Genomic DNA, 27,935 nt, shown 5'->3' with positions numbered 1-27,935 from the left:
ATATGGAGGCGACCAGTTACACCAAGTGGTTCATCAACTTGTGCTCAAAGTATGGGACAGCGAATCAATGTCTGACGATTAGCAACGAGGCATTATCTGTCTCATACATAAAAAGGGAGATATCACACAGTGCAGCAATTATAGAGGTACCACATTGCTGAGTACCATCAACAAGATATTCTCCGCTATCTTGCTAGGCCGGATAGCCCCATGCGCCCAGAACATCATGGGCCCATACCAAAGAGGCTTCACTCCACGCAAATCAGTAACAGATCAGCTTTTCTCTCTGCGGCAAGCGATGGAAAAACTGTTGGAATATGGACAATAGTTGCACCATCTATTCATCGGTAGAATTCGGTATCCCGACGAAACTAATAAGACTGACTAGGCTGACCCTGACCAATGTGCGAGGCCATATAAAAGCAGCAGGATCACTCTCAAGACCATTCGAAATCAACAGCGGTCTACGACAAGGGGATGCGCTATCATGCGTTCTCCTTTTCTCTTTAACCTGACCCTCGAGAAAGTAATCCATGATGCTGAGGTAAATGTAAGGGGTACGATCGTCTTTAAATCCACCCAACTACTGCCCTATGCTGACGATATCGACATCATGGGAAGAACCACCCGAGGCCTAGACCGGATATCGGTTGTTGCGCCGTTGATGATGAATATACTATTAGTAAGTTTATTTGAGCAGATATCGAAATGGGACATATTTTGAGGCCTCGATTTCATCTAGGCGGACCATCCTGATTTTTCCTCGGATTTTTGGGTTGGGTAGTTTCCGAAAATGAGTCCAGTCTCACTTTAAGTGCGTACATTTTGACTCCTTACTCGCGCAATTTACAATTTACGCCAAAACTAAAAGCAGTTTCGGAAACGAAATCGGAACCTTTCATTTGATACCCTACACATCACATCCAGCGATTTTTTTTTTAATTCCCCCCTTTCCATGCATGGGTAGCCCCTCTTTAAACTCCATCTAAATTTATGTCACTCGCTGTATGCGGGGAATTTCATAGTTCCCATCTTTCCCAATTTCGTTCGGATAGGTTTAGCTGTTTCGGAGAAAAGTGCGTGTGACAAACAGACAGTGAATCGATTTTAATAAGGTTTTGTTTTACACAAAAATCTTGAAAATAATGATGCAGAAATTTAGTATTTTCTTTCATTTATATGATACAGTCATTTTGTATTCAAAAATTTAATTTTTGGAGTTTTCCCTGAGCAATGAAAAAAAAAATGTTGTTCATCACCCCCTTCACCATACATACATCCCTTTCTGAGATGTACTGCTATAATATTATACAGGGTGCCACAGCATAACTTTCTTTTTTAAAATGCGCGCCACTCAGTTAGTTGATGTCATAGCGGAGCGCTAGTGGTCTCGTTCAAGAGGGAATACTGTAAAGTTTTGTCCCGACACGGTTCAGTCGCCATCATGCGTTGGAATAGTGAGGAGCGTGCCTTTGCCGTTGAGGTTTACTTTTCAAGCGGATGTTCGGTTATTGCAACACAGCGTGCATTTCGGAATCGCTTTAATTTAGCCCCGTTGGCTCCCGTCCCAGACCGCAAATCAATTGTTACATGGGTCATTACATTCAGACAAACTGCAAGTGCGACAAAAGGAAGAACTGGTGTCCCTCGATCCGTTAGATCACCTCAGTACATTGAAGCAGTGAGAGCGTCAATGTTGCGATCGCCATGGCGTTCTGTGCGCAAACACGCATCTGCCCTTGGACTATCCGATTGTTCTGTGAGAAGAACTCTTCGTGATGATCTTTATTTTCATCCCTATAAGTGATGAAGCCCATTTTCATTTGTGTGGGTCGGTTAACAAACAAAACATGCGCTACTGGGCTGACACCAACCCTCGAGAATTGCATCAAAAGCCTTTGCATTCACCCAAAGTGGAATTATTGGTCCCTGGTTTTTTGAGGAAAATGAGGTTACAGTGACAGTGAATTCGGACCGGTATGTAAACATGCTACAGAATTTTTTTTTCCCATGGCTAGAAAATTTGGATTTGGGGGACACATGGTTCCAACAAGACGGTGCAACAGCACACACTTCAAGAGCATCGATGGCTATTTTGAGGGAACACTTTCCAGAGCGCCTTATCTCAATTAGAGGCAATTGGAATGGCCGGCACGCTCTCCCGATCTGTCCCCTTGTGATTTTATTCTATGGGGTTTTTTGAAATCCCGTGTTTATGTGAACCGTCCAAGAACCCTACAAGATTTGAAGACCAACATCCAAGAAGAAATTGCCAACATAACACCTGCTATGCTAACAAGAGTCATGACAAACGCCAGAAATCGGTTTACGCAATGTATGGAGACGTCACCTAACAGATTTGATCTTCAAAACAATGTAAATAAAAACTTTAGACATGTACCTACATTATAAAAAATAAATAAATATTTTCCGATGCATACAATAGTTTTTATTGAGTTTTGAAAAAAGGAAGTTATGCTGCCGCACCCTGTATATATATTTTTTATGAATATATTAGTTTTCATACTGAAAATTGTATTCAAATAAAAACTTTATGTAAAGCCTTGTAAGAGCAATCTCTGATTGGATTCGATAAAATGATAGATTGCCAAAAGATATGGATTGGTGAATCTGACTCAGCTTAGTTTGAAAAGAGAGAGGCTTGTAAAACTCCTTTACCCTGCGTCCATGCTAAGAAAATGTCGACTTTTCACTGATTACCTTTAAATGATTTCCATCGCAATAGTTCCTATTTTCCTGCCGAATAAAACTTCTCCTTCTGGCTTCTACCTGACCAATTTATTTTCAATAATGGCACTACAACAGAGAACAAAAGGACTGAAAATGGAAACAGAATTTCGCGCATTCACGTGTGTCTGCATAAGGAGCTTCCAAAGGCACCGTGGGTCATCTAAAAAATGTTTAATTTGACTTTGTTACCATATGTATATGTATTTGATTACTTCCTAAATACTACACATATGCATCTTTTGTTTATTCTTATGAATAGGTACAATAATAATATAATTATATAATAAGTAAAAACATTTACAAAAAAACAGACAAAGATATTGTTCGAAAAAATCATGATATTTCCAGAATTTTACAAAAATCAAAATATGTAAACGGGAATCGAAATAAATGTGTTACGTGCTATCTGTTGATGCACATTTACTCCAAGAAAGTCCAGCGACTTGGCTGCTTGCTATCTGCTCAAGGATATGTTCAGGTTAGTGCGTGATTTGAATTCGTTACCGGAAATATGTACGTACGCGTTTTAGAATATCTGTTACTGCGATGGAATGTTAGGTGCGATTATTCTTTAACTCTCTAAATAGAAAAAGTCTGCTCTAACTTAGGCCTCAAGAGAAGGCTTCCAATGATGCACTTCGGCTGTTCACCCAATTTACGAGAATAAAAATGATATTAAAGTAATGGAATGCTTGCAAATGCAACAAAAGCTCATTTGATTTGGAGACTTGGAAAAGAGGTGGAATACACGTAATTGAAACAAACAAAGAAAATACATCCCAATGGGTTGGAAAATAAATGAAGAATTTGGAATTTGGCTGGCATACCCCATGATCCGCTCAGGCAAAGTACTCTGCGGCTCTGCTTCCCCACACTCTTTCCCGGATAAAAACTAAAAACAGTGCAACAAAAAATGTGCGAACGACAAGCTAAGTACCAAAACACAACTTCATAGATAATAATCCTTTGGATTTCCTACACAGAACTATGGTTTTAAGTACAGCACAGTAAATCTCTTGATTAGTACAATTTTCACTTTCATTGTTAGTATGGAACATAGTGGTCCAGCCTTAATATTCTTCATAATAAAAACTGTTATATTTTAAGCTTAGTCTTATTTAAACTTGATTAATGGGGGCATATCGATGGACTTTTGGAGTTTGCGGAGTGACAATGTCCTCCGATAATTTCTTGTAGACGAAATTATTCTTTGATGCAAGGATAGCCTGTCGGTAGCGTTCACCACGTTTTCGCATCACACAGGATACGACCTTGCCGACGACAATCAGGATGATAATTGCAGTGGAGACCATGATCAAAATCGGCCAGAAGAAGGAGTAGTCCGAGTAGTAGATAGTGCCGCGCTCGATGACGATCTCTTCCTTGTTCAGCAATTTATCTGAAGTATTGTGAGTAAAGACGGCTTTATTAAACATTAAAATATGTCTAAATAGCAAAGGCTTTTCGAAAGGTAGGCAAACACTCAAGTGCGAAAAATAACTAGTAACTAATATGAACAAAATAAATTAACCTTGAGTTTTCACCTACCATTATCACTTGCTCCTTCATCTTACCTCGCAAAATCTTATCCTCAGTCTCCTTAATCACGTTGATTTCATCAGCAATAAATCCTTTATCGGTGATGATAGGCTTCTTGTCCTTAGCATCTTGGTCAACATTCTCGTCATCATCTTCATCGTAGTCATATTCACTGTCATCTTCTTCGTTCTCATCATCATCGTCCTCATCATCAGCCTCGTCCTCATCATCTTCGTCTTCATCAGCATCGTCTTCATTGAACTCAGTGTCATTCTTCTTCGCATCCTCGGTTTCCTTCTTATCATTCTTCTGTGGTTGTTCAACAGGAGTTTCAACCTTTACTTCAGGCACTTCCTTCCTTGGTTGAATTTCTGGATGACTCTCGTGTTTGCATACTTCCTTTGCCAATTGATCCCAGGTCTGGGCAGCATCAGATGCAATGGCAAATGAATCGTCAAGTGATTCACTCATACGAACCTTTCCAGAAACGATACCCTTCTTGCCTAACCAAGTCATCAAGTCCAGGAAGTCTTCATTGCATTTCAATGGATTGAATGTGATGTCAAAGGATTTGAGGCTCTTGAACCATTTCACATCGTTTCGGGAAATCCTCCTGATGCTATTGCTGGATGCATTGAACGATCGAAGAGTTGAGAAGAATCTGAAGTTCTTGAAGGCTTCGTAGTTTGGATCGCTGAGCAATTGGCTTAATTCGCATTCGCTGACGTCGAGCTCTTGGAGCTTGTTGATGGTGGAGAAGTGCATGGCACTGATCCTCCTGATAGGATTGCCCGCAAGGTTAATAGACGAAAGTTCGTGGTTTCTGGAGAAGATAAGTTCGTCAAGCTTGATGATTAAGTTGTTGCTCAGATCTAATTTGACCAATCGGCTCAATGCGGTAAAGGTGCCACGATCCAGGTTGTTGATGTTATTCCATGCCATCTTCAAAGTGACTAATTCAGGCATTGTTGAGAATGTGTTATGACCAATGGCTCCAATGGCGCAGTTCGAGACATCAAAGTATTCCACCTTGTTGAAGTGCTTGGTGTATACCTGGAATCCATCTGGAGGAAGTTGGCTCAATCTTGGGTTGTCATTCAATTTAATCTTCTCAAGCTCTGAATTCTTAAAGAACATAAGACTCGAAACTTGTTCCAAGTCATTGAATGAAAGGTCAATGTGAGCCAGCTGCCTCATGGAAATGAATGCTTCGGGTTGGATCTTGCGGATGGAGTTACCCTTCAACTTAAGGTCAATCAATCCGTCCATTTTGCTGAACATCATGTTATTAATATGCTTAATTGAGCAGTAGCTCAAATCCAGTCGTTCCAAATCTGGAGTTCCGAAACTCAAATCGTTGGAAATTTCATTGTACATAAGGTTCAGTATAGCCAAGGCAGTTCGGTTGAAGATATACGGGGGCAGGAAGCTAATCGAATTAAATGACAAATCCAACTCTTCAATGGTTTCCACCGAATCGAAAAGACCTTCAGGCAAAGCTTTAAGGAAATTGTGAGCCAAATTGATGAAGACCACATTTTCGAGTTGAGTGAATGCTGTTGGGAGCAATTCACGCAAATTGTTATTGGACAGATCTAATTCTTCTACACTTGGCGCCTGGAAATAAAAGAAAAATATTGCTTAATTTTCATTTGAAGAAATCATGATATTATTTAGTATAGAATTTTTGTATAAAAGCAACCCCCCCCCCCCCCCCCCCCATGCAAAAAGCATCCCTTTCGCTCCAGCTATTTCAAATCAATTGGCCTAACATTCATCCTACACAAAACAGTAAGAAGGATAGAGCCCGGAAACTATTTTGATGATACTCCTGCATGAGTGGCAGGATACCCTATGTGATAGAGTCGGACCTGCGTTGAGGATCACTCGCAGCTGGAACAGAAGGGCTGGGCTCAACATTAGTTCAGCGAAGATTCTTAGAGTACCGTGCACAAGAAAGCATAAGCTAGGGAGCATGAGTGTTAGACAACACAGTTAAGTAGAAAACAGAGGTCAAATCCTTGCGAATCACTCTAAACCAAAAATTACTCTGGAAGACACACGTCGCTAACATATATATGTAGGAAAGTTGACAGAGTTTTGATGATTTTGATGATAGCAGGGAAGAATGTACCTCAAGAATACTGCAATGTGATGTGCTAATGAAGAAACGGACCGGACATTGTACACTTACAAGACTCCCAGCTGACGGCAGAGAAGGCGAAACTTCATGGGAATCGGAACATGGGCGTTACTACACTGGCAGGAGAAATCGGACGTTAGGAAACAAAACGTTCGGTGGAGAGTGGGGACCCAAATGAAAGTTACGTTGGACGTGGCAGGTTCCTAAGTCAGTAACAAGGCGTATAAAATGTGTAAGACCAACACACTAGCTACGGTTATCAATTTGAAGAGCTCTACTCCCTACTTTTACGGTTTCTGTGGGGGTTAGGACCCGTATCCTAGGAGGGGATCCAATCAACGAGAGAGACATCAATAAAGCTGATCCCTCCCATTGAGCATTAACATGAAAGTAAGGAAGGAAACGACGGATAAGCAAGTGACAACCTACCACTGTGGTGGGGGTTTCCTCTAAGGATGGTCAAATATATGAGGAGCAATGTACCATACAGTGCGAAGGTTTATAAAAAAAATATAGTAGCCTGGAGTGAACCTAAGGTTTTCAGGATGCGCTTCTCGAGTTCACTGCTGCGACTATCTTCAAATTTCTCTAGCAGACAATCCCAACAATGAGCTACAGCGGCCGACCTGAGTTTACCGCATGGACCATGTCATTAATAAAAGGCAGGAAACTTCTTTTTTTTCTTCAGCCTTTGCCCCGTTCACAAGCGGGGTCGGCTGTGAAAGACAGGAAACTTAACCCATATACTGGATAAATAGAATCCGGGCATACATTTCAAATGCTGGATGGTAAAATTCATGGATGTCAGGAAAGGGAGATCCAATCAATCAGCAATCATGGGGTTTGACTCAGAAAACCAGAGTTAATAACATTTTGAGTATGTATTTAGCCAGGATTACTAGAAGCCCTGTATAAGGGTGGCACCAGCGAATGACTTACAGGCTAAATCCCGCTAAACCTCTTCTACTGACAGCAATGTTGACAAAGACTGCAATGATATTTTGTAGGGTACAAGAGAAGTGGGTTCGTTTCCATCAACTTGGTGATATTCGATTGGTCAAGGAGATTAGGATTTTTTACGATAAACGATCTATAAGGTCGATAGCCGGTGTTCTGGTATGAAATTTGTTATATGTGGTTGCCATTCACCCCTTGGTGGAGTGTAGCGTATTAGCTATAACTAGCCGCCATCAGGCCTTGATGATACGTGACAAATTTCCATATAGCAACACAGAAAGAACACTTGCATAGAACAGTTTCAACTTGATCTTCGTGTTGAGATAACTACATTTCCAGATTTTAGGCTATTTAGTGCTTATAATGCATCAGGCAGCATCCAATTCGGTGCAATCGTCGGCAGAAACCACGTTTCCTAGGTAGACAAATTGGTGAATGCCTTCGATGCTTTGCCCATTAATGTAGATGGGGAGAGTGGGATGACCCATTAGATTGAGAACTTTGGTTTTGTTAGTGTTTATCTTCAGTCCAACTTTACTTACCACTCTTTCCAAATCAAGGCGTTTAAGGAAAGACGTCATATGGATTCAATTCCTCCACGTCCTCCGAACAAGGCAGCATTAAGAACATCACCGATAACAAGAAGAAATAATATCGATGGCAGGATGCAACCATGGGCGGACACTTCTTTGGACCCCAAAATCCTTGGATATTTTACATCAGTGCAGCACGTAACATTTTGCCCTATCATATGTCGCTGTGATAATGGCTATTAGTTTTTCTGGAATGGCCCTCCTGCATAGAACATGCCAGGTACACTCCCTGTTCATACTATTGCAAGTTTTCGCGAAATCGATGAAGAGCAGGTAAAGCAAAAATCGAAACTGCACACACTGTTCCAAAATGATCCGCAGAGAACGCACGAAGATCCGAAGCGGAAACCAGGTTACTCTCTTTCGAGGTGTGCTTTGATGCGTTCCAGGATTATATTAGCTATTATTTTTGCGACGGCAGCGGTCATGCAGATACCCGTGTAATTATCACTTTTTGGAATCCTAACGATCATTTTCTTGTTCCATTCTCTGAAAAAGGTCTCGGATTCCCAAAAATTCGGCAGGAGTGGTAGTAGCAGATCTGCGATGACTGCAGGTGGAGTGATTAATGACTCAGCTTTGTTCCATTTGAATGGAATGATTGCCGAAATAATTTCCCTTCTGGAGGAACATTTCATCCAGAAGAGGAGGAACTTCACCAGATATGATACAATTAACAACCGTGGTGAGGTGTTCTTTTTACCTCTTCAGTTGTTCATCATCGTAGATGAGAAGTCAACCGATAATGTCCTTGACAGAAGCGCGAAATTTGCGCAATAGTGCATTCATTTTTGTTACGGTGCTCATTCTATTGAATTTTCCGGAATTTCACTAGGTATCGGAGTTCGAGGGAGTTACACTCGCCATCGCCAGCAGCGGTCAACAAAGCCTTCAATTTCCAGAAGGCAGCCAGATCTTGTGACGCCCGTCCGTAACATGCGACGCTTGCGTAGCACCCGAGAAAAGAGCACTTTTGACGGCGTGTCAATGCTCATCGATATTCTTAGGCGGGTTACACAGGGCATCCGCCGTCCGACCAGCAAGGTAACAGTTCCACTATGGAGCGACAGCTGGAACGTACAAGTGGTTGATGTTGAACTTGGGAAGTAGCAGCTCACTAACACTGCGAGAAGTGGCGGACACAACATGCAAGTAGCGTGAGCGACCATCAGGTTGCGATCCCTTCTGAGGGCAATGTAACGCACATCCAGGAGACAACTCCAAAATATACTGTTAATTGCGATGTGGGCGATTTTATTGCTCGTACGGTGTCGATTAGTTGGAACCTAAACAATGTGCCACCAATGACGAGGCGGTAAAAGTTGTAGAAATCTACAAATCTCCCGTCATTGTCTTTACGGTCGCCAAGACTGTGTTTCATCATATGCCCGAGCCAAGTGTTGTCAAAATCCACCTTTGGCATTCAAATCACTCATCATGATCAAGTGTCACCTTTAGGAAGCCTCCCCTGAACCATTATATCGGAAACGTCCGTTCATGCATGGTAGTATATAATTATCATGTTCCTTATCCTGAACCGAAATCTTGCAATCGAAATCCTGTCCTCCTAGGTCAAAAGAGCGCATCTTGCGTCTGCCACCACTTGGCTTTCTAGAGTTCAAAGAAACAATGCCATAAGTGTGGAAAGGAATACTCTTCAAAGTCTAATCATCTTACTTGGCTTAGTCCCAAAATGTCCAGCTTATATCGTTGGAATTCACGCTCCGGTTTGACGAAGCGAGCATTTTGGGGCCCTTGGTATCATTGTCGTGTAGTGTGCATATATTGCAAACCAATCATAGTCTGTTTTTGATAACCAAAGGTCTTGAAGGTCAGTCCCTGTCCGAAGCGTTATTGACGTTTCAAAAATTTTCTGATTGCTAGCCTATAGATTTCTATTCCTTGTGGTTTCCTTTTACGGCAAGCAGAGAAGACGTCGAGTACAAAGTATCACTATTGCCTGCGTGCTCAAGGACTGAGTCACAGACCTACACATTACACATTTCATTTCATTTAAGTGCACAAATACCACGGACGTTAGGTCACCTGATTATTCAGGTCGTCCACAAGAGTGTTGGTTAGTTCGGTGTAGTAGTTAATTCGTCCCCGGTCACTTTCGAAGTGAACCCTATAATGATGTCTGCTTTACAGATTAGACTGGAGAAGGGGAGGCATAGATCATAGTTAATTTTTGTGAAATTGTAGGTAATACTGGCCGACGATGTGGAAGGATCTAGAAAATTGGCGCTGCTCTGATGCATAGGACCTTAATGGGGGTTATTCCCATGGCGACCATCACACAACTTTTTTCAAGCTAGAGAAGAAGTCTGCAGGATATCTGCAGTGACAAAAATTAGAAAAGCTTCAAGCTGATTATCTAAACCGATGGACGAGCAAGACGTATATTTAAAGCAAGTACCAGTAGACAACATGCATTACAGTACCAGTACCAGTAGGGAACAAGCATATGGTTACTATCAAGCCAAAGGGTATAGGTAAGGCTGATTAAGGAAGAGATGAAATGTGCTTGAAGGGTCTCTGCTCAGAGGCAAAAATATATATGAATTGGTGATGGGTCTCTAGTAGACTCGGGACACTCAACAGCCATATGTTAGTCAGCGAAGAAAAAAACAGATCTTCCATCAGACGATAATAATAGGAATCGTGGTCATCAGAAAAGAGTTCCTGGAAATTACCGGCTTTGCTGATAATGTGTGGATCTCAGAAATACATAAAATTCTGCCCACTAGAAGTAAATTGGAAGGTTCCGGATTTTCTCCCTACGGCCCTGGCAGAGCTGCAACGTGCGTACCCGCTCCTCTGTTTCTGCGGACGGTTAATTTTTTAAGATTTATAAATTCTCTCCGGCAGGAAAAGGTAGACGAATGCTTTCCTTAAGGCGAAGAAAGCACTTTAGCAAAAGAAAAAAAATGTTTAACAGTAACCAAATTCTAAATTATACTTCCAAGTAATCCAAGTAAAAGTATCAAGATAAGATAGAACCCTGCCTGTTCAGCGACAATTATTATGCGTCCACTTTAATATTTATAATTTACACTTGCTTGGAAATCTACAAGTATTTAATAGCTAAGTGTGACGTATTTTTCCTAAATATAATTAGTTATCACAATTTGAGCTTCTGCGTCACAGCCCCATGCATTTGGATTTTACTGGCGTATGCAAATAAACAAAGTACTTGACACAATTATACCTTCTTCAGATGTTGATGTCTCACGACAGTCTCGTTCTACAGTTTCATAGTTTTTTTTTCGAGATACAATTCAAAGGTTATTCACTGTCATTTAAGAAAAATATATATTTGTGAATTGATGGTGTCTTCTAGCATAGTTCTGCAGAATGTAATAATCTTGGGAAATACCTAAGGAGCTTATGGGATAGGTACTAAAAATTTCCGGGAACTATTAGGTAACCGGTAATGCCAGTTTTTTTATATGCTAGTCTCTGAACGATGCACATATGTTTATATAACCATTCCAAGATAGTGTCTTTTCGAGTTAGACAGATCCAAACAACATAAACAGCTAACATAGAACCTTTTCAGAATTATTTAACAAGAATGTTTACTTATTGCATAACACTGAATGGTAAAAAATGATTAGTGGTCTAAAACTTACCTTTAGCATGTAGCGGCCGTAAGGTGTGTCTTTCTTGGTCATAAAGTTCAAATCATTTCCAGAAATCGTCAGTAAACGAAGACCCTTATTGGTAGCAAAAGTGTCAGGATGCAAGTTAGTTAGACCGACATTGGTCAGATTGACTGAGTACAGTTCATTCAATCCTTGGAATGCAGTTGGATGGATATATTCCACGGTGCAGTTAACGATTTTGACGGATGACACATGCTTCAAACCAACTTTAACAAAGAAGTCTGGTCCCAATATGATCGGGAATTTCGGGCGGACATCAACAACGACGAGGTCAGTAATATCGGAACCGAATTTCTGAATATCAGCGTCGAGCCTGTAGGCATATATTTGGATGAAATCAGAAAGTCTAGATTAGAATGACAAGGAAAAGTTACCTGTTACATGTTGCAACCAAGTAGCTGTTCAAGTTGCGGTTGCATACGCAATCACGAGGGCAAGGAACATTTTCACTGAAGATAACGTCCTCTTTTTCGTCTACGTCTTCGATGTGATTCTCGCTCTTAATTGGAACTTCCTCCACATCGTCCTGAAAGACAAAATAAAATCATAGATTCTTCGCTGTTTAGGTTTGTTTGGTTGGTTTTTTTTTTGTTGTCCATGACTATGGACTATTCACGCACCATTTCGTTTCCTTTAATCAAATGGAGTTCTCCTTTCGTTTTCGTTTTCTTGTTAGTATTAGCTGTGCTAGGAGCTGGTGTCGTGCTGTTAACTTCGTTACTTTCGTCGTATTCGTAATAATCTTCGTCGTATAGCTCATCATCATCCTCAGCATAGTTGTATGCAGTATCAAAGTTTGTTGTTTTTGAGGTATCAGGAGCTTTTGTAGCATTTACTCTGATGATTTTCTGAATTCTGTAAAATGAAAGAGATTAAGGAAAATTAAGTCTAATACATTATAAACGGCAAAACTCAGATGCTAGCACTGGATCACATAGTGTGAAGCTTTCTTCCCTAAAAGTACCGAAGCGGAGGAGCAAATAGCCGTGACAATGATTCTACCTCTTTCGTGTAGAAGACCCTAAAGCGCGTCCTTAAGGGTAATTATGAATTCCAGTATGTCTACCTCAAAAAGGCAAATACATAAAAACGGCTTTTCACAAAGTATATGGTACGGTTGGGCGGTTAATGCAGTATAAGCAATACACTCTAGCCGCCTTCTTGGATATAAAGCGAGCATTCAACAACGTTAGTACCAATACCATCATGGAAACCTTGACTAGTATTGGATTGGAAGGGTGCCTTTCGCATTGGATAATATCCATCATAAGAACCAAGATAATTCAGTCGGTTCTGGGAGGTAGCTACTTGACTAGAGCCATTAGCAGAAGCACACCCCAAGGTGGCGCCATCTCTCCAGTGCTCTGGTTGATATTAATGGACGAAATTTTACGGATATTGGGCAGCAGACGAGTTAAGGTGGTGTCTTATGTCAAAGTTTTCCTCCATTATGAGTGACTTCATAAAAGGAGGCGTTGGAAAAGGTGTGCCTGTGGGCCACAAGATGCGGACTTGGCATAAATTCAACCAAAACGGAACTGATGCTATGGGTACCTGGTCATAGAAACATAGAGGGGAATGAGCGGGCCGACGGACTGGCCAGGCGGGGCTGTGTTCTTGACAGTCCTTCGGCGGGTACAGTCTGTATCCTGCTGACGGTTCTGGAAGGTGAAAGCTACTCGTACTACTTAGCATCTGCGGACCTCAGATGGTGAAGGCTCACCATCTGTGCCTTCATACTGCGATTTTTCACTTCCTCGGTACGCTACTTTCTGAGCGCTTTCCTTTTGTTATTCGTTCACCTCCTTTTCATTAAATATTTCTTCAAACCGTTGCTTCAATTTTCCCATAAATTTGGCTTGTCGTCTTGCCAACCCTTGTATAAATTTTGCTTGACGTTTTACTCATTCCTTATGTCATCTTCTAGATTTTTCCTGTTGCTCTCCAGATTCTTCTTCCATTCTATATATAGCTTGTATTCGAACTGCTATGCTGTTGTTGTTTATCGTGGACGTTCCAGCTGCTTCCTCGCGACCTTCGATAGACTGGAATTCACGTTTCTCGACATTAATAGCTAGCGACTCCAAAACTTCGCGAAGTCTCCGCTGTAATTCTGCTTTAGTTTCCGTCGTAGGGAGCTTTAACGCTGACAGCTCCCTTTTAAGCTGCTCCACTTTCAAGCTCTCGAATTAAAACATTTCGACTTACGCAATCCCACCGCTGTCACCAATTACTCCGTTCTTGCTTTACGTTTCTTGCTTTCCATAGATTCGCAGCACTGGATTGCGTAACACTAGACAAAAACCCGTTCTATAATTTTAATGTAAGCGTTTATTTTGTATTAACTTGTATAATCGTAATGCACAATTAATTATAGAACAATTTTTTCAACTGGTACAATTCGAGGCGTATTCATAACCGACGCGACCTGTTCTAATTCTAGAACTAGACTGACTCTGTGGGCAGACATCCGGCCCTTTATACCCTGCGGAACATTCCAGAAAGGCATGCAACAACTTTGCTAGATAACTACTTGGCGCCTTTGGCAAGGTCTCCTCACTGGCATTAGAGTCATCTATTAACAATTATCCTAAGTATTAGCCCTACTGTTATAAAATTTTGGCGTCCTGGATAATTGTCATACATAATTTTTCCATAATATGTATCTAGAAGTGACACAGTGGAGAGGCATTCAAAATATAAGTACGTCAACATGGCACTTTAAAAATATGGGTGGGCCAAATTCTGCTAGAGAATGCTTAGAGCTGCAATGAAGCAATCCACAACGCTATGTGCGGTGCTCATTAGGCGATTCTGAAGTTTTATACTCCTAATAGACCTGGTGACCAGCCTCCTAAGCCAAGTGAGTAGGTGATACTCGATTCTAAAATGTATATGGAACGACTCGGGACCAACGTGTAACAAATGAATCAAAAAGAATTGAGAAATCCATGTCCGGATTATAATTTTAGTGATCGAGGCAGAAAGTTGAGCAGGGTTCGTTGCATTTTGAAGGGCATTTGGTCTTATTTTGCCTTCTAAAATTAACAAAATTTATCTTCGCTTTTCTGTTAGTTTAGGTACCATTTGGTAGGGATCCTTCTTTATAGTTATTTCAACCGGAATATTTTGGAATATGCTGATAGGTGGGAACTACAGAGATATTTTCCAGTTATGCATACCTCGTGATAGTTTAACAAGAACCGTCAAATTAGATTCAATTGTTTTTATTCACCAATAACGCAGCTACTGTTATAAAGTACAATTCACAATGGAATAGATTTTTATAATAAAGCAGCTTGCAAAGTGCTACGAATTCAATATATGTAAGCGCTTAACAAGGAAAGGGGACTTTTCCAGAAACAAGAATATGAACTTGGATCTTCTTGATCTAACTGTTGAATATCCTTTTCGAATATGATCATTAGACCGCCCAAAATTGTTCCTTACTATAAATTTAAACTATGTTTACGTCGCATTGATAACTTTCTATAAATTGTATGGTTTATCTGCTGTACCAGTGAAATATTCCCCAGCTTAATAACGAATTACTTCAGGCCGCATTCGTCAATGGTATCATGGTTCTTCAAGATTTCTTATTGGGACCTCTTACAGAACCTGATGTACAGTAGAGAACTCGACCCTCAGAGGAAACAATAATGATCCCCTTTACAATTCAAGGGAAGGGGGGGGCGGGAAGATGTGTGTAGTCATGTATTCATCAAGTGAAACTGTGCACCACTAATTTGCACACAGTACACTTCTACCAAAGATTAAAAAAATCAATTGCAGATTCCATTTCCATCATTTTTTGGTTTCCCAAATATGAATATTTCGCGAGCAGCCTGTTCGCTTCCTCAGTGTAAGGCGGCCTCACGTCAGTAGAGTTCAACTTGGCAACAGCAGAAAATTCCCTTTACCTATGGTCGAAAATCACGACCAATAATATGTACGAAATCCGGGCACGGTTGTTGGCGACCAACAGAACCTCTTTCAGTTTCTTAAAATTGTTTCGCCCGACCGTCTCATCATAGGGTCAAAGCTCTAATTGCCAATTCCCACGTATTCATCGAACATTTTAACTGTGTTCGAGAGAAGAACCCGAAGTTCTAGCTCCCTAAAGGACGATGACCAATTCCGTTTCTTATAAATGATGACATTTATAAGCTGCGACGGGGATGCCACCTAATCCGTATGGATGAGTTTGATCCAGCCTCGAAAAGTTTATAGGGTTAATAGATATATATATGTAAAGAATAAAGACGTGGTTGACCCTGCCTCAGATGCAGCGATGGCGTAAGCCAGGATGTGAGACAACTGTTAAGGTTAGGAAATTGGTGATCCTCGGCTCAAAACCGGTTCGAAATTAAGTTAAAAAACCTTGCTATGATCCTCATTTTTCCATAATGTAATCTTGGTCACCTTGACCAATTCTCATGATAAAGAGGCTCATTTATGAACGTTGAAATTAATTAATTAAAGATAAGTTCCATAAAACACAGAAGTCGTTACCAATTTTGGTGGAAAAATGTGAATATACTTGTGTATGTAATACGTATTTACCAAAAATTATTCCATTCGCGAAATTCAAGAAATTGAGTGTAATTTCCCCCCAAGATTACATAATACCATGCTCAACTTATGGACTTTAAATATTATATTTTCCACTTTGGTGTTAATGACTTAACGTCCTTGAAATATAATAATAATTTTTACTCACTTCGGTTCCTCAATTTTCGAGGGTACTTTGGTTGTCGCCTTAATTTCACTTGTTGGTGGTGCTGTTTCCGTCATTGGCTTCTCCGTTTCCAATCCTAATTTATGGAGTGGCAACATTTTATTGTACATTGGATTAAATGCCATTGGCTTCGACCTATCAATTTCGTCATCGTCGATTTTGTTTGTGTTCTGTGCGATGACTAATGCAAAACTTACACCTAATAAAAATAGCCATAAATGGCTACCCATTTTCCTGAAATTGAAAAAGAAAGAAAGAAGCGTAAATATGGGATTTCTAAAATCTGAGGTTAATATGAGGAGAAAAAATAAATTTGATCGAATATAATGAATGATTTGCGATTTCATAAGTCAGAAGAATTTGGTAAGATTAACACCAAATATTACAAATATTATCTTATTGTATTTCAATAATTCATCTGATCTCCTTTCGGATGCGGATTTTAGTCTTATACTCAGCCAATTGGATGGGCGAAAACTTCTTCCTTTTTCAACAACCTGTTCTCCTCCAAGCCTGGTTGAACGACGGCATTTTCAGCGCAAAAGCTAACGCAGCCATCATTCAACAAAGCAAATATCGTTATCCTACCCTGAATCATGGTCCTGCGGCTCTCAGCTGCTCAGGATGTGGGCTCCTGCTGAGGAAGAGGGACCCAACCAAAACGAAGAGGAAATAGTTTATCTCTTTGTTGTAGATCACGCCTTCTCACAAGAAATGACTCTTTTTCGAAATCCAGGAATTTCGCAGAAAACTATTACGACCACTCTTCGTTGCAATATCAAAGTAAAGCGTATCTGGCTTTGCTAATTAGAATTGGCAAAAGTCGAGGTTCACCAATTACCTCCAGGGCCTGGGCCTAGCGGATTCAAAAATGTTGTTATACCCGCAGATGGTGATTCAATTAACATTGCTGCAGCTCTCTTTGTCAAGAGGTACTATGCACTGCAGGCATGGAGGTGGATACATGGACTAACAACCATCCGTAACTTCAGCTCTCATTCGACTGGTCGTCCTTGAAAGTTAAAGACAAGAATTAGAGAAAAGAATAAGGTATAAACGCTTGGTGTGTTGAAGGTGCGTTGATCTCGAATGTCGCTTCTACCCACTGACACTGAAAGACATAAAACATACTACTTGCGGGTTGCATGTGTGATTCCAAAAGACTGGGCAATCCATGACCCATCTGAATGAGCCAACTTATTATTTCAGACACTCTAGTTATTGGCACTCAATTGGGACCTGTCTGTAGCTTTTGAGCCGACCAGTACTTCGCAAAATTATCAGTAAATAACAAAATTTCAAAATCCATCCATGTTTCGGCTCGTCATAAACCATCAAATGGGCAAGCATATTTGCAGTTATATACTATGTCGTGGTCTTCAACACCATTCCGTACCATTCAACCTTAGTAAATTTTGAGGTAGCCCTTTGAAATTATAAGCATACCGAACTTCAGGTTCTACACTGCGATTTTACTTGCTCGACTAGCTTCCCGCTTCCTACCGGAACTAGATGCCCAACGCCAGCAGACTTTCTACCATTCTAGCTCAAAGATCATCCTAGCTTGGTTGCAATTTCAGTACAGTAGAAAATTTACATTTCCAATAGAATCAGTGATGCCACATGAAGGTAAATCCGATCTGAATAGAATTCTACGGATTTGGTTACTCGAAGCTGCTAATCTTCTTGACTCTAGAATACTCCTTTGTGGTTAAATGGGCAACCTTAGTTTCCACTAGGGGTTAAGCATTCGTCGAACCGCTCAGAGGAGAATCTGCAGCGCGTGAGGCTCTCTAAGAAAGCCAGAAGCACCAGTATCTTATATTTCCATTGAACAAATTTGGTTTATGGAAATTCTCACCGTTAGATAAGTATGTCACTATTTTATTTTATCTTTTTAGCGAACTAGTGCAGTGCTTTAGACATAACTAAATACTCGATACTTTCTGGCAGCCTTATAACTCGCACTAGAAAAAAACTATGTCATTAAGGCTCCTTTAAACTCTCCCAACTAAGTTGCAGAAACTCACTGCTGGGAAGATCGTGAAGTTATCCGGGGGCAACAGGGTCTTCATACTCCCCTTTTCTTAGGACGCCAGAGTTCTACGACCTATTAATTGAAGATTTCTCATCAACCTCCTGTTAGCCGCTGGTTCCTCATGTCAGATTAGTGTTTAGGCTTTAGATTCATGTTATGTGTCGCAAAATAAAAATATTTTTTTTGTTTCTTTATATTTGTATGAACAATGATCGTTGCAGTATAGGAACAGCTTCAAGTACTTAAATTTCATATATCAAACCTTTTGTACTATCTCTAAATATCTATTCAAGCTGCTTCCTGATTGAAACCCTTGCAGAGTTTTGCGAATTTGAGGACCTCTGCTAAAGGCAAAAGTTGCATAGACTACACGATGAAAAAGTTGAATGGTTGCATATGAAATGCAGGGCCGCCTTATTATAATAATAATAATAATCATTGGCGCAACAATCCAACTGGATCAGGGCCTTGAAGTGTGTAAGAGCACTTCATTCAAGACCGTACTGCAGGATTACAGAACCTTGTAAGAGGCAATGTGGTCCGCATTGCGCTCACCCGAGATTATTACCCTGATTTGACTCAGGTACTCAATCACAGCTGAGTCGATTGGTATCCGACGTCAAATCACGATACAAATCCTATTGCCACCAGCCTTGTGTTCTATCCCCTCAGCTGGCTTGTTGTGCTCCACTCTTACAAGCAGATGAGCAGCGTATGATATTGTGATTGTGATGACGATAGAGCACAAACCTGGGGAATGTCAGATCATCAAAACGCTAGTAGCAATGCTATTCCACCTCCACGCGGTGATCGCACAAAACGATGGACCCCGCAAAGAAGCTGCATTGAAGCTGCACTCCCTGAATATATCGAAATTTGCCTTCACTTGGCTTCACTTGCAAAAAAGTGGGAACGACTGGTTCGATGATCATTATAAGCTAGCAACGGAACGGAAGACCGCTGTATATTGGGCAATGCGGCAATCTGACAGAACGCGGAGACACGCAAAAACCAAGAAAACCAACGAGGATTCGACGAAGATCGTCTTAAGCATTTTTTGCAAGAGGACAGTCATCCAACAAGTCATAAATGTGTTCAACCATCTTTATTCGATAAAATTTGCAGAAAAGCAGGAGACATGGATACCTCAAAAACTAAAAGAAAAGAGCAAAGGAAAGTATCTTCAAACTAACTCTGAGCGACACCTGTACATAAGCCACGTTTCTTGTGCCGAATCATAATGGGAGAAGAATGGATGGCTCCAAGAGAAACAACGAAGGCAAAGTCAAACTGAACCACTTCCCCAAAAAAATTTTGATTTGCGTCTTTTGGGACTGGAAGGGTATAGTGCTTTGGGAGATCATTGAAAAACAGAACACAATCAACAAGAAGCCAAGTTAAATCGTGCAAATGAAGCAATTCAGCCGAAGAGACGCGAGCGACAAGGAAAAACGATACTGCTCCATGGCAACGCTAGGCTCCTTATTGTATAAGTCAAATCGCAAGATATTCAATGTACGTTCTTCAGCATCCACCATACTCGCCGGCCAACAGAGTTCCATCTTTTCCGCTCCCTGTGAAACCATATATGGGCTATTACCTTTGACCATGAAGAAGACTTCAAAAATTGGCTTGGGTTCAAAGAAAATTCATAGGAAAACACACAATAAAAGACAAATCTGTAAATCATATGATCCTGATCCTAAGTACACGATATTTACCCAGGAACTTTCAAATGGATACAAGGTCCTACAATTGGTCCTATTTTCACGCAGCAATAATATTAAGCTTGTGTGCGCCATTAGCTGGTTTCCATTTTACATCTTAGTTAATAGGAGGTAGATTTAGTATAGCTTCCAGCGTCCTGGATGATTTTGTTCTCACCGTTCATCTCGGGCAGACTCTGGGCAACACTCGCAATAGCCTTTTCCCACTTTCTTCAAGTTTGCGGGCTCTTTTGCTGACTTACTGCAATGATTGTGCAATTGGTTTTCGTGGGTGCGTAAATACTCTCCTTTTACTTCCTCCCTAACCCGATTGGGTCGGCTTGCCCGCAATACTTACTCCCTCCAGTCTCAATCAGTATATCATTGGTGACCTTGGCGTAGATTTTAGTCATGGTCCTCCCCCGCCCTTTCTGTGTAACTTTTAACAAACCACATTTTTCAAGAATGTATAAAGGCGTCCTCATTATCCATATACATAAAAGTGGTGATCACACATTCGCCGAGGGTTAACGTCCTATTTTCCCTTTTTGCCAATCACATCATAGATGTGTTAACGACTGGTTGACTGCTCACTTTGGCAACCTTATAACTAAATACCAACATGTCTTTGTGAAACAGGGGTCCGTGTTTAAATTCACACCAGTTGGCTTGCGTTCATCGAAAACCCAGAAGTAATTTTCGATGATGAGCTCCGTTTTGACAGACACTGCCTGATATCAGCAATCGCGCTTTCAAAATGAGTACTTTTTCTGAATTTGATTCGATCCAATTCTCGCTTACACTTCGTACGAAGCATTCACAGTTTTTGCGAACTTGCCGAGAATTACCACGGCCAGATCGTTTGCACTTGCCTCTCGTCCTTTAGAAGTTGTGACAAGGAACAAAGTAGGGGAAACTCTATATTATATGCACTATTCAACTATTCTTTTCAACTTTTATCTTTGGCAAAGATGAATATGTGACCCATTATGGAAGTTCCCACTGTTCATTTGATTTACGATAGTCAACTTGGATTTTCGTTCTCAGCATCCACAAACTTCCTGTTCATTACAAAGTGAAGGGTGTATTGCTATTGCCTGCATACAGAAACTCACCACTTCCCCTCTCTTCTCTATAGGTAGATAACATGTATGAAAAAGTAGACTTGTCTAGAGATTCACAAACAAGTCGGGTACTTCCAAGCTGAAAGGTTCAGGTATGAAAGGCTTTGTCTATTGCTTATATAAGCATATTCGAATGGGTCATTTTTCTCATTTGTAAGCTCATAATGTTTGTGCATTTATAATAGTTTATCAGACCATTCACTTTAGTATGACACTGACATTCAAAGTCTTAGAGTGCAAGAAATTTGCACAAAAGTAACAACTTTGATCTATTATAGCTCTGTTAATAATAGTGCGATTTCCACCAAACTGGCAGTATCATGCTTAGTATAGCTTATATTACTGAAAAAGTTGATATTTCTAGGATAAACTTAAGGGGTTCCCAGGCATTTTCCAGAAAAATATAGTTACAATAAATATAGTAATATATAATTATTAAAATCATTTAAACAGGTATCGGTATGGAGATTATTTTAAGGCCTAGATACTACGTGGATGGACCAACATATTTCTTTTCAGATATTTAGGTCGGGTAGTTTCTGAGAAGGGGTTAATGTGACTAACCCTTTTCGGACCCCGGCACTCTCCCCGTAAACTCAACTAAACTAATAGCTGCTTCGGAAAGTACTAACGGAGGCCTTTTATTTGATATCCTACACGGCCACATTCAGTGAAAAAAAAATTATTCAGCTCTTTTTTTGCATGTATGAAAACCCCCCTTAAACTCAACGTGGTTGCTTTCTATCAAATTTCGTATCAATAGGAGTAACCGTTTCTGAGTATAAGGTGTGACGGACAGACAGACAGACAGTAAACCGATTTTAATAAGACTTTGTTTTACACAAAACCTTAAAAATGGGCTATCTAATTTTTTTCTATAGGAGTGGGATGGCACGAAAGATACAATCTAAATTCTGTTATGTCGCTCTTAACTTTGTAAAGCTAACGAAGCTTGATTTTCTTATTTCGGCTATATCTCTTTCTCCACAAATAGGTTTTGACGAAAACAAATTTGTACTACAGCGGAAGATAAACATAATTCACTTTGATTTATATCAGTGTTCTTGCTTGCAGTCGGTCAATATGTAAGGAACTTCGTATCTAACATATGCGTAAACATGCAGATATGTGCATGTGATCTGCATTCAAGGTATGGAGGCAATAACCTCTCCATTCTCCAATCCCATAAACACCATAAATTCATCCCACACTCTCTATTTACATTCCTCCTTCCGAGATACAGCGCTTTTTTTTTTTTATGGCCAGCATGGAGTGCAGGGAGAATTAACAATAACAATAATAAGATGTTGGCAAGTACCGTGCATGTACTTTACACAACTCCTAAAGCTTCGAAAGATGTTAAGTATCTCGTCTTTGGAATGATTGATGAATATTTTTATTATTTTATGCACCAGATGGGTTTTTTCCTGGCCATTATTAGGCTCAGTAAGTACTATTTGAAGTTTTTAACATATTTTCACGGAAATGTTTTTCTCTTCATGAAGTGACATTAATTTGTAGACAGATAAGATTGAAGCAAAGTACAGGGCTAAGATGTGGTAGGGTCAAAGTGCAAGTGAAGTTTTTTGATTGGATGTCAGATACTTCATTAGATTTTTACAATCTGGTCAAAGTTTGTTGAGTGTTTATTCCGTACTGGCGCACAAAACAACTTGACAACCTTTCTCATGGTTATACTATCTTAAATTTTATGTATATTTAGTTATGTTTGCTGGATTCTAGAAGGAGGTAAAAATATTCGTAAGGAACGAAAATATATGGTAAATAATACAATCAGCAAACTTTTTATCAAATCTAACAAGAAATGGAAGTGGGTAGGGATATACTATCATATAAAGAATGCTCAACCTTCTTATTCCCTGGGAGAAAGTCGTAAAAATTATGTTCGATTTAAATCGAAGAAACTACGGCCAATTTGTCTATCAAACTCCACTCTCATCGCAAAAAATATGGGAATGCAGTCACGGCATTATATTCTCAACTTCCTTTGAGGACACTTCTTCAAACTATTTAACAAGTCAGAAACCAGAAGCTGGTCGTTTCAAATATGAATGGTCTTGCGTTTTTCATGTAAGAAGCTATAGGTACACAGCGTTTTCATAATCACGTAGTCAGAACCGTACGTGTTTGATATCACATCAAAATCTGGCTTGCTTTATTCGCTGGTTTTCATGAATTTTAACTTTTCTAGATTTTTCTAGTTTATAGAGCAACTCAAATTTTTAGACCACAATGTTTTCACGATGTGAGGACACTTCAAGGATATTCATAATTGCATACGAAACTGGGGTGAATGACGAACAGAGTAGTTCGGTCCTACTCATGCGATTGATCCGTTGTTAAGACTTAGTGAAAAACTCAAAATCTTATCACAAATCTAAATTTTTTTCTTAGTTCATATCTAAATTTATTCACTGTTTATTATACATCACGCAAAAAATGCACCGCCATAAAATTAAGTGACAGCATGTGATCAGGTTCACGAAATTCTTTATCCACAGTAGAGCAAAAGGAAGACGTACAATTTTCTTTTGTAAAATGTTCGCTTGGGTCTTGAGATGAAAGGTCAATTAGTCCTCTTGTAACGGTTGCCGCGAATAAAAAGACATTCTTGCTGCTTTAAATGCAACAAGTGTCATTTAAAAACCAATCGTAATGAAAAATCTATTAAATGTGTAAATATCTAATATATGCCCTATCGCTATTTGCAGAACATATATATATGCTAATACCTAGTCGTCAATACATCTTTACCCAAAGTCTCCAAAAATGAAATTAACAATGAAACCGCCTCGAGCTCGTTTTATGTTATTTTGGACTGAGGTGTCCTAGGTTCGCATCTACTTAATTACAGACCGGACCAATTGGAAAAAAACTTCCCTCCATTGTTTACCCACGAATCATCATCATCAACGGCGCAATCCGGTCTAGGCTTGTCTTAAGGAACTCCAGACATCCTAGTTTTGCGCCGAGGTCCACCAATTCGATATTCCTAAAAGCTCTCTGGCGTCCTGACCTACGCCATCGCTCCATCTTAGGCAGGGTCTGCCTCGTCTTCTTTTTCTACCATCGATATTGCCCTTATAGACTTTCCGGGTGGGATCATCCTCATCAATACGGATTAACTGACCCGCCTACCGTAACCTATTGAGCCGGATTTTATCCACAACCGGACGATCATGGTGTCGCTCAAAGATTTCGTCGCCATGTGAGCTACTCAAGTTTCTGAGGAATACATCAGGATTGACAAGATCAGTGTCTTGTACAGTAAGAGCTTTGACCCTATGGTGAGACGTTTCGAACGGAACAGTTTTTGTAAGCTGAAATAGGCTCTGTTGGCTGACAACAACCATGCGCGGACTTCATCATCGTAGCTGTTATCGGTTGTGATTTAATGATTAGATAAGAGAAATTATCAACGGTCTCAAAGTTGTATTCTCCTATCCTTATTCTTCCTGTTTGACTAGTGCAGTTTGATGACGAATCCCTCTTTAAAAAATAACGACTAAAATTTCACGGTAGAAGCATCTAATCAGACGTTGGCTCGCTTAAAGTGTATTCTTCTATTATATCAATATATATGTATATGCCACAATACTGGAAAATTTCCGGTAGACTGTTTTTATTATAATTCTATTATTAACAAAGTTGAGCTGAAGATCTAGAATTCATTAAAAGTATTCCTTTCGTTTTGTGGAAGGATGCTTTTCTGCTCTAGTAAGCCTAGTAAGTCTAGTATACACCAATCTGGTGTGGGACTTAAGTTGATAGCTACCCCAAGGAGCGCTCTCATGAGGGAGAAAGATGCTTTCTTTGAGCAACTGCATACAATTCACGAAAGACCTTCTAAAAGTGACAATTTGGTCGTGATGGGCATTCTAAATATGCACATACTGAGGTGGGAGGTAGCTAAACTTGGTGTAGACATTTGGGGGCAGGTGGCTTGTGGACTTCTACTTTCCACCGCCTTCTTATTGGCGGCAAACTGTTCGGACACAAGACGAGCAGTATAAGCCAAAGTGCCAATATCAGTTTCGATGTCTCCCCTTATCCTGCCACAAAGCCTATAGACTAGGCTCCCAAAATTTGACAAGAACCATTTCCTCGACCCTGCTGTGTTCAGCCACACGATATCTTTCTTGCTGTAGAAATGACCGACATTTTATGATGAAACTAAGCTGCCATCAAAAGAGCTGTGATTTTCAGTTCGAGCAAGTTTTCGCAAGTAAAAAGGACGTCACAAGCCCTGCTGCTTAAATAGCAATGGTTTCGCTATGCCGATGACCTTGAATTCCCACTCGCTGAACTGTTTCTTGCAATGATTGCAGTTTCTGCAGAATTACTGCTGCCATTTACTCGCAAATCCTAGGATTCTGTGATTTGTAGAGTATTTGCGTGCTTCCTGTAATAGTTAAAATTATTCTGAAATCCCTCAAAAAAAAAATGCCGCGAGCTCAATCGATAGAGCACAAGCGGGTTGTGACCTTGATTCCACTGAATCGACCACATCAACATTGTGAAGCAGCAGCCTTCAATTACTCACTCTCTCTCGTTATTGGTAAAACAATGCCTAAGCTTGAAGACGTGGAGGGACTCAATGAACCACCCTACTTTTCGTCAACCTTGAAACTGATGGCATCTGCCTACTCTCTCAAGGAGCCATGAACCTTAGCCAAATGGCTCTAGATTTTCGGAAGGAGTCAATAAGAACCGGAATAAAAATAAACACCAGCAAAATCAAGGTCCTCACCGTGATTAATCATCGCACCCTTTCTGTTTGCATTAAGAGGTATCCATGATAAGGTCACTGAATTTACATATTTTGGTATTATATCCCCGAGCTTGACGTCGCTGAACCCATTATTAGCAGTAATTCTCTTTTCGCCGCTCTGTCTAAAATCTGAAAGCGCTGTCACTTCAAAACCAAAGTCAAGGTAAGGCTTCTTCGACCTAACGTTCTCTCTAGAGGAATAACAGGTGAAAAATGGACACCAGTCTTACCCGAGGGCTGCAAGTTCTCATTAACTCATGCGCCATTACGGTTCACCTAAGCCTACATGGCGTAGAATTATAGAGGAAGAATGCAAGTTTCCCAAAAAGTCTTGAGAGACCTGGGGAACATTTCCAGGAAACGATGGCACTACAGAATTATAAAACGTGTGGTTGGCGAAGTATGTACAAGAATTTAAGGTAATTATTCATAAATAGATACATATATATTGTATATACTGCCTAACGCGATTTTTTTACAATTTTAAAAATAAAACTAAATTTGCAATACCGAATTTGGTTAAAATTTTGCATTATAATGACAAAAACTGCAGAGACACCGTTAGGTCTTAACATGGGATCTTCGGTTAGCTGTGGGTGTCCGAACTATGCAATCTAAGACACCGATTTGTCTTGTGCTTCGATCGCGTGGCCCTCACTTCTTCCGTTGTACGCTCTTCCTTCATAGAAAGGGTATAAACAACCTCGCTGACAATCAGTGACTAAGTCGGTTACATCACGCACAAGGATGAAAATGTGGCTGAATTTTATATCTACACTAAGAGGTCTGCCCCCTAGGGAGGTTCTTAGGCTTTAACAAGGTGTTTCAGAACAGACACCGAGTTAGCCAAAATTATGGTGTGGGCCCAATATTACTTAACATCGTTCAGGACTTCTTTCTCAGAAACGTTGCAGCAGAATTATCAGCCCAGATAGTGGGTGATGCGAATAAAGTAAATGTTCTGATAAGATCGCAAGTAAGCAGTGAAGCAACCACGGCAAAATCGACAGGTATTCATCAAATGAAACAATATGTGGTCATCTATCAACCAAGAGCAAGGTAAACCAATCTCGTGGCATTAACAGCCCTTCGGCTGGACGTTTCTGGTATGAAAGGTCTTGTAAAAACATTTAAGTAATACCTAGCACGTAATGTATTGCATATATTGTGCCAGAATATTCAAAGTCTTACAATTTGAACAAAAGAGAGAAGAGAAATAATTTTGACCTATTATAACTTTGTTAGTAATAGTTCAATTTCCGCCAAACTTCACAGGATCATCATTTATATTATACTCTATATTATATTACACCCTATACTACTGGCGCCCTAAGGGGGGTTTTGCAATCAATTGCTTATTAATTATTAATTATTATTAAGTGCCAAGCATTTAGGCTCGGACAATCCTAGCGACATAAAAGATAATGGGAGAATTCGTCGTATACAGAATGTTGTAGTTCTGAACCAGAGTGGGTGAGAGTTGCACGACATCAAGGGAAGTTGTGAAGGATTTAGGTACATTACCTATAGCCAAAAATAGTATGGGAACTACAACCACCCGCTCAAGACTTGACTTCTTTGATTTCCCGAGCCAGTGGTTCATAGCTCACCTTCTTCTTCACGTAATTCTGTTCAATGTTGCTATTATTGGGAATAGCAACATTAATAATATACGCGGAGAGACCCGTCTTGTCTACTAACAGCAGACAGTTAGAACTTGCCTGTCCCAATACATCCTGTAAATAAAACTATCAAGTACCAGGGCCCCAATCCGGAGGAGATATCGTTCACCACGATTGGAGCAAAAATAGCTGAATGGCGGAGCGAGTTGCTTCTCAAATTAATGCAGCTCGCAATCTACTAATAGCTAATGGAACCGCTCTAAC

At 40.2% G+C, this 27,935-nt stretch overlaps 1 protein-coding gene across 7 annotated transcripts in view; it reads right to left on the bottom strand.

Annotated features, from left to right (window-relative positions):
• Window positions 1-2,777: 2,777 nt before the first annotated feature.
• The window catches only part of LOC119647924, a 126,207-nt gene continuing 101,049 nt past the window's right edge, over window positions 2,778-27,935 (bottom strand). For 6 of the 7 annotated variants that reach the window (XM_038049275.1, XM_038049265.1, XM_038049284.1 and 3 more), the window contains 6 exons: window positions 16,372-16,623; window positions 12,272-12,506; window positions 12,026-12,177; window positions 11,619-11,964; window positions 4,326-5,907; window positions 2,778-4,174 (listed from right to left, as the gene is read on the bottom strand). In XM_038049275.1, coding sequence (XP_037905203.1) covers window positions 3,870-4,174; window positions 4,326-5,907; window positions 11,619-11,964; window positions 12,026-12,177; window positions 12,272-12,506; window positions 16,372-16,623 — 2,872 coding nt within the window. In that variant the 3' untranslated portion in view covers window positions 2,778-3,869. The remainder of the gene's footprint in view (window positions 4,175-4,325; window positions 5,908-11,618; window positions 11,965-12,025; window positions 12,178-12,271; window positions 12,507-16,371; window positions 16,624-27,935) is intronic. The other variant, XM_038049311.1, reaches the window with a different exon arrangement.

Source organism: Hermetia illucens, chromosome 1 (assembly GCF_905115235.1).
Source record: "Hermetia illucens chromosome 1, iHerIll2.2.curated.20191125, whole genome shotgun sequence".
NCBI lineage: Eukaryota > Metazoa > Arthropoda > Insecta > Diptera > Stratiomyidae > Hermetia > Hermetia illucens.
Note: the sequence above shows the minus strand (reverse complement) of the source record. Positions and strands in the feature narration are given on the sequence as shown.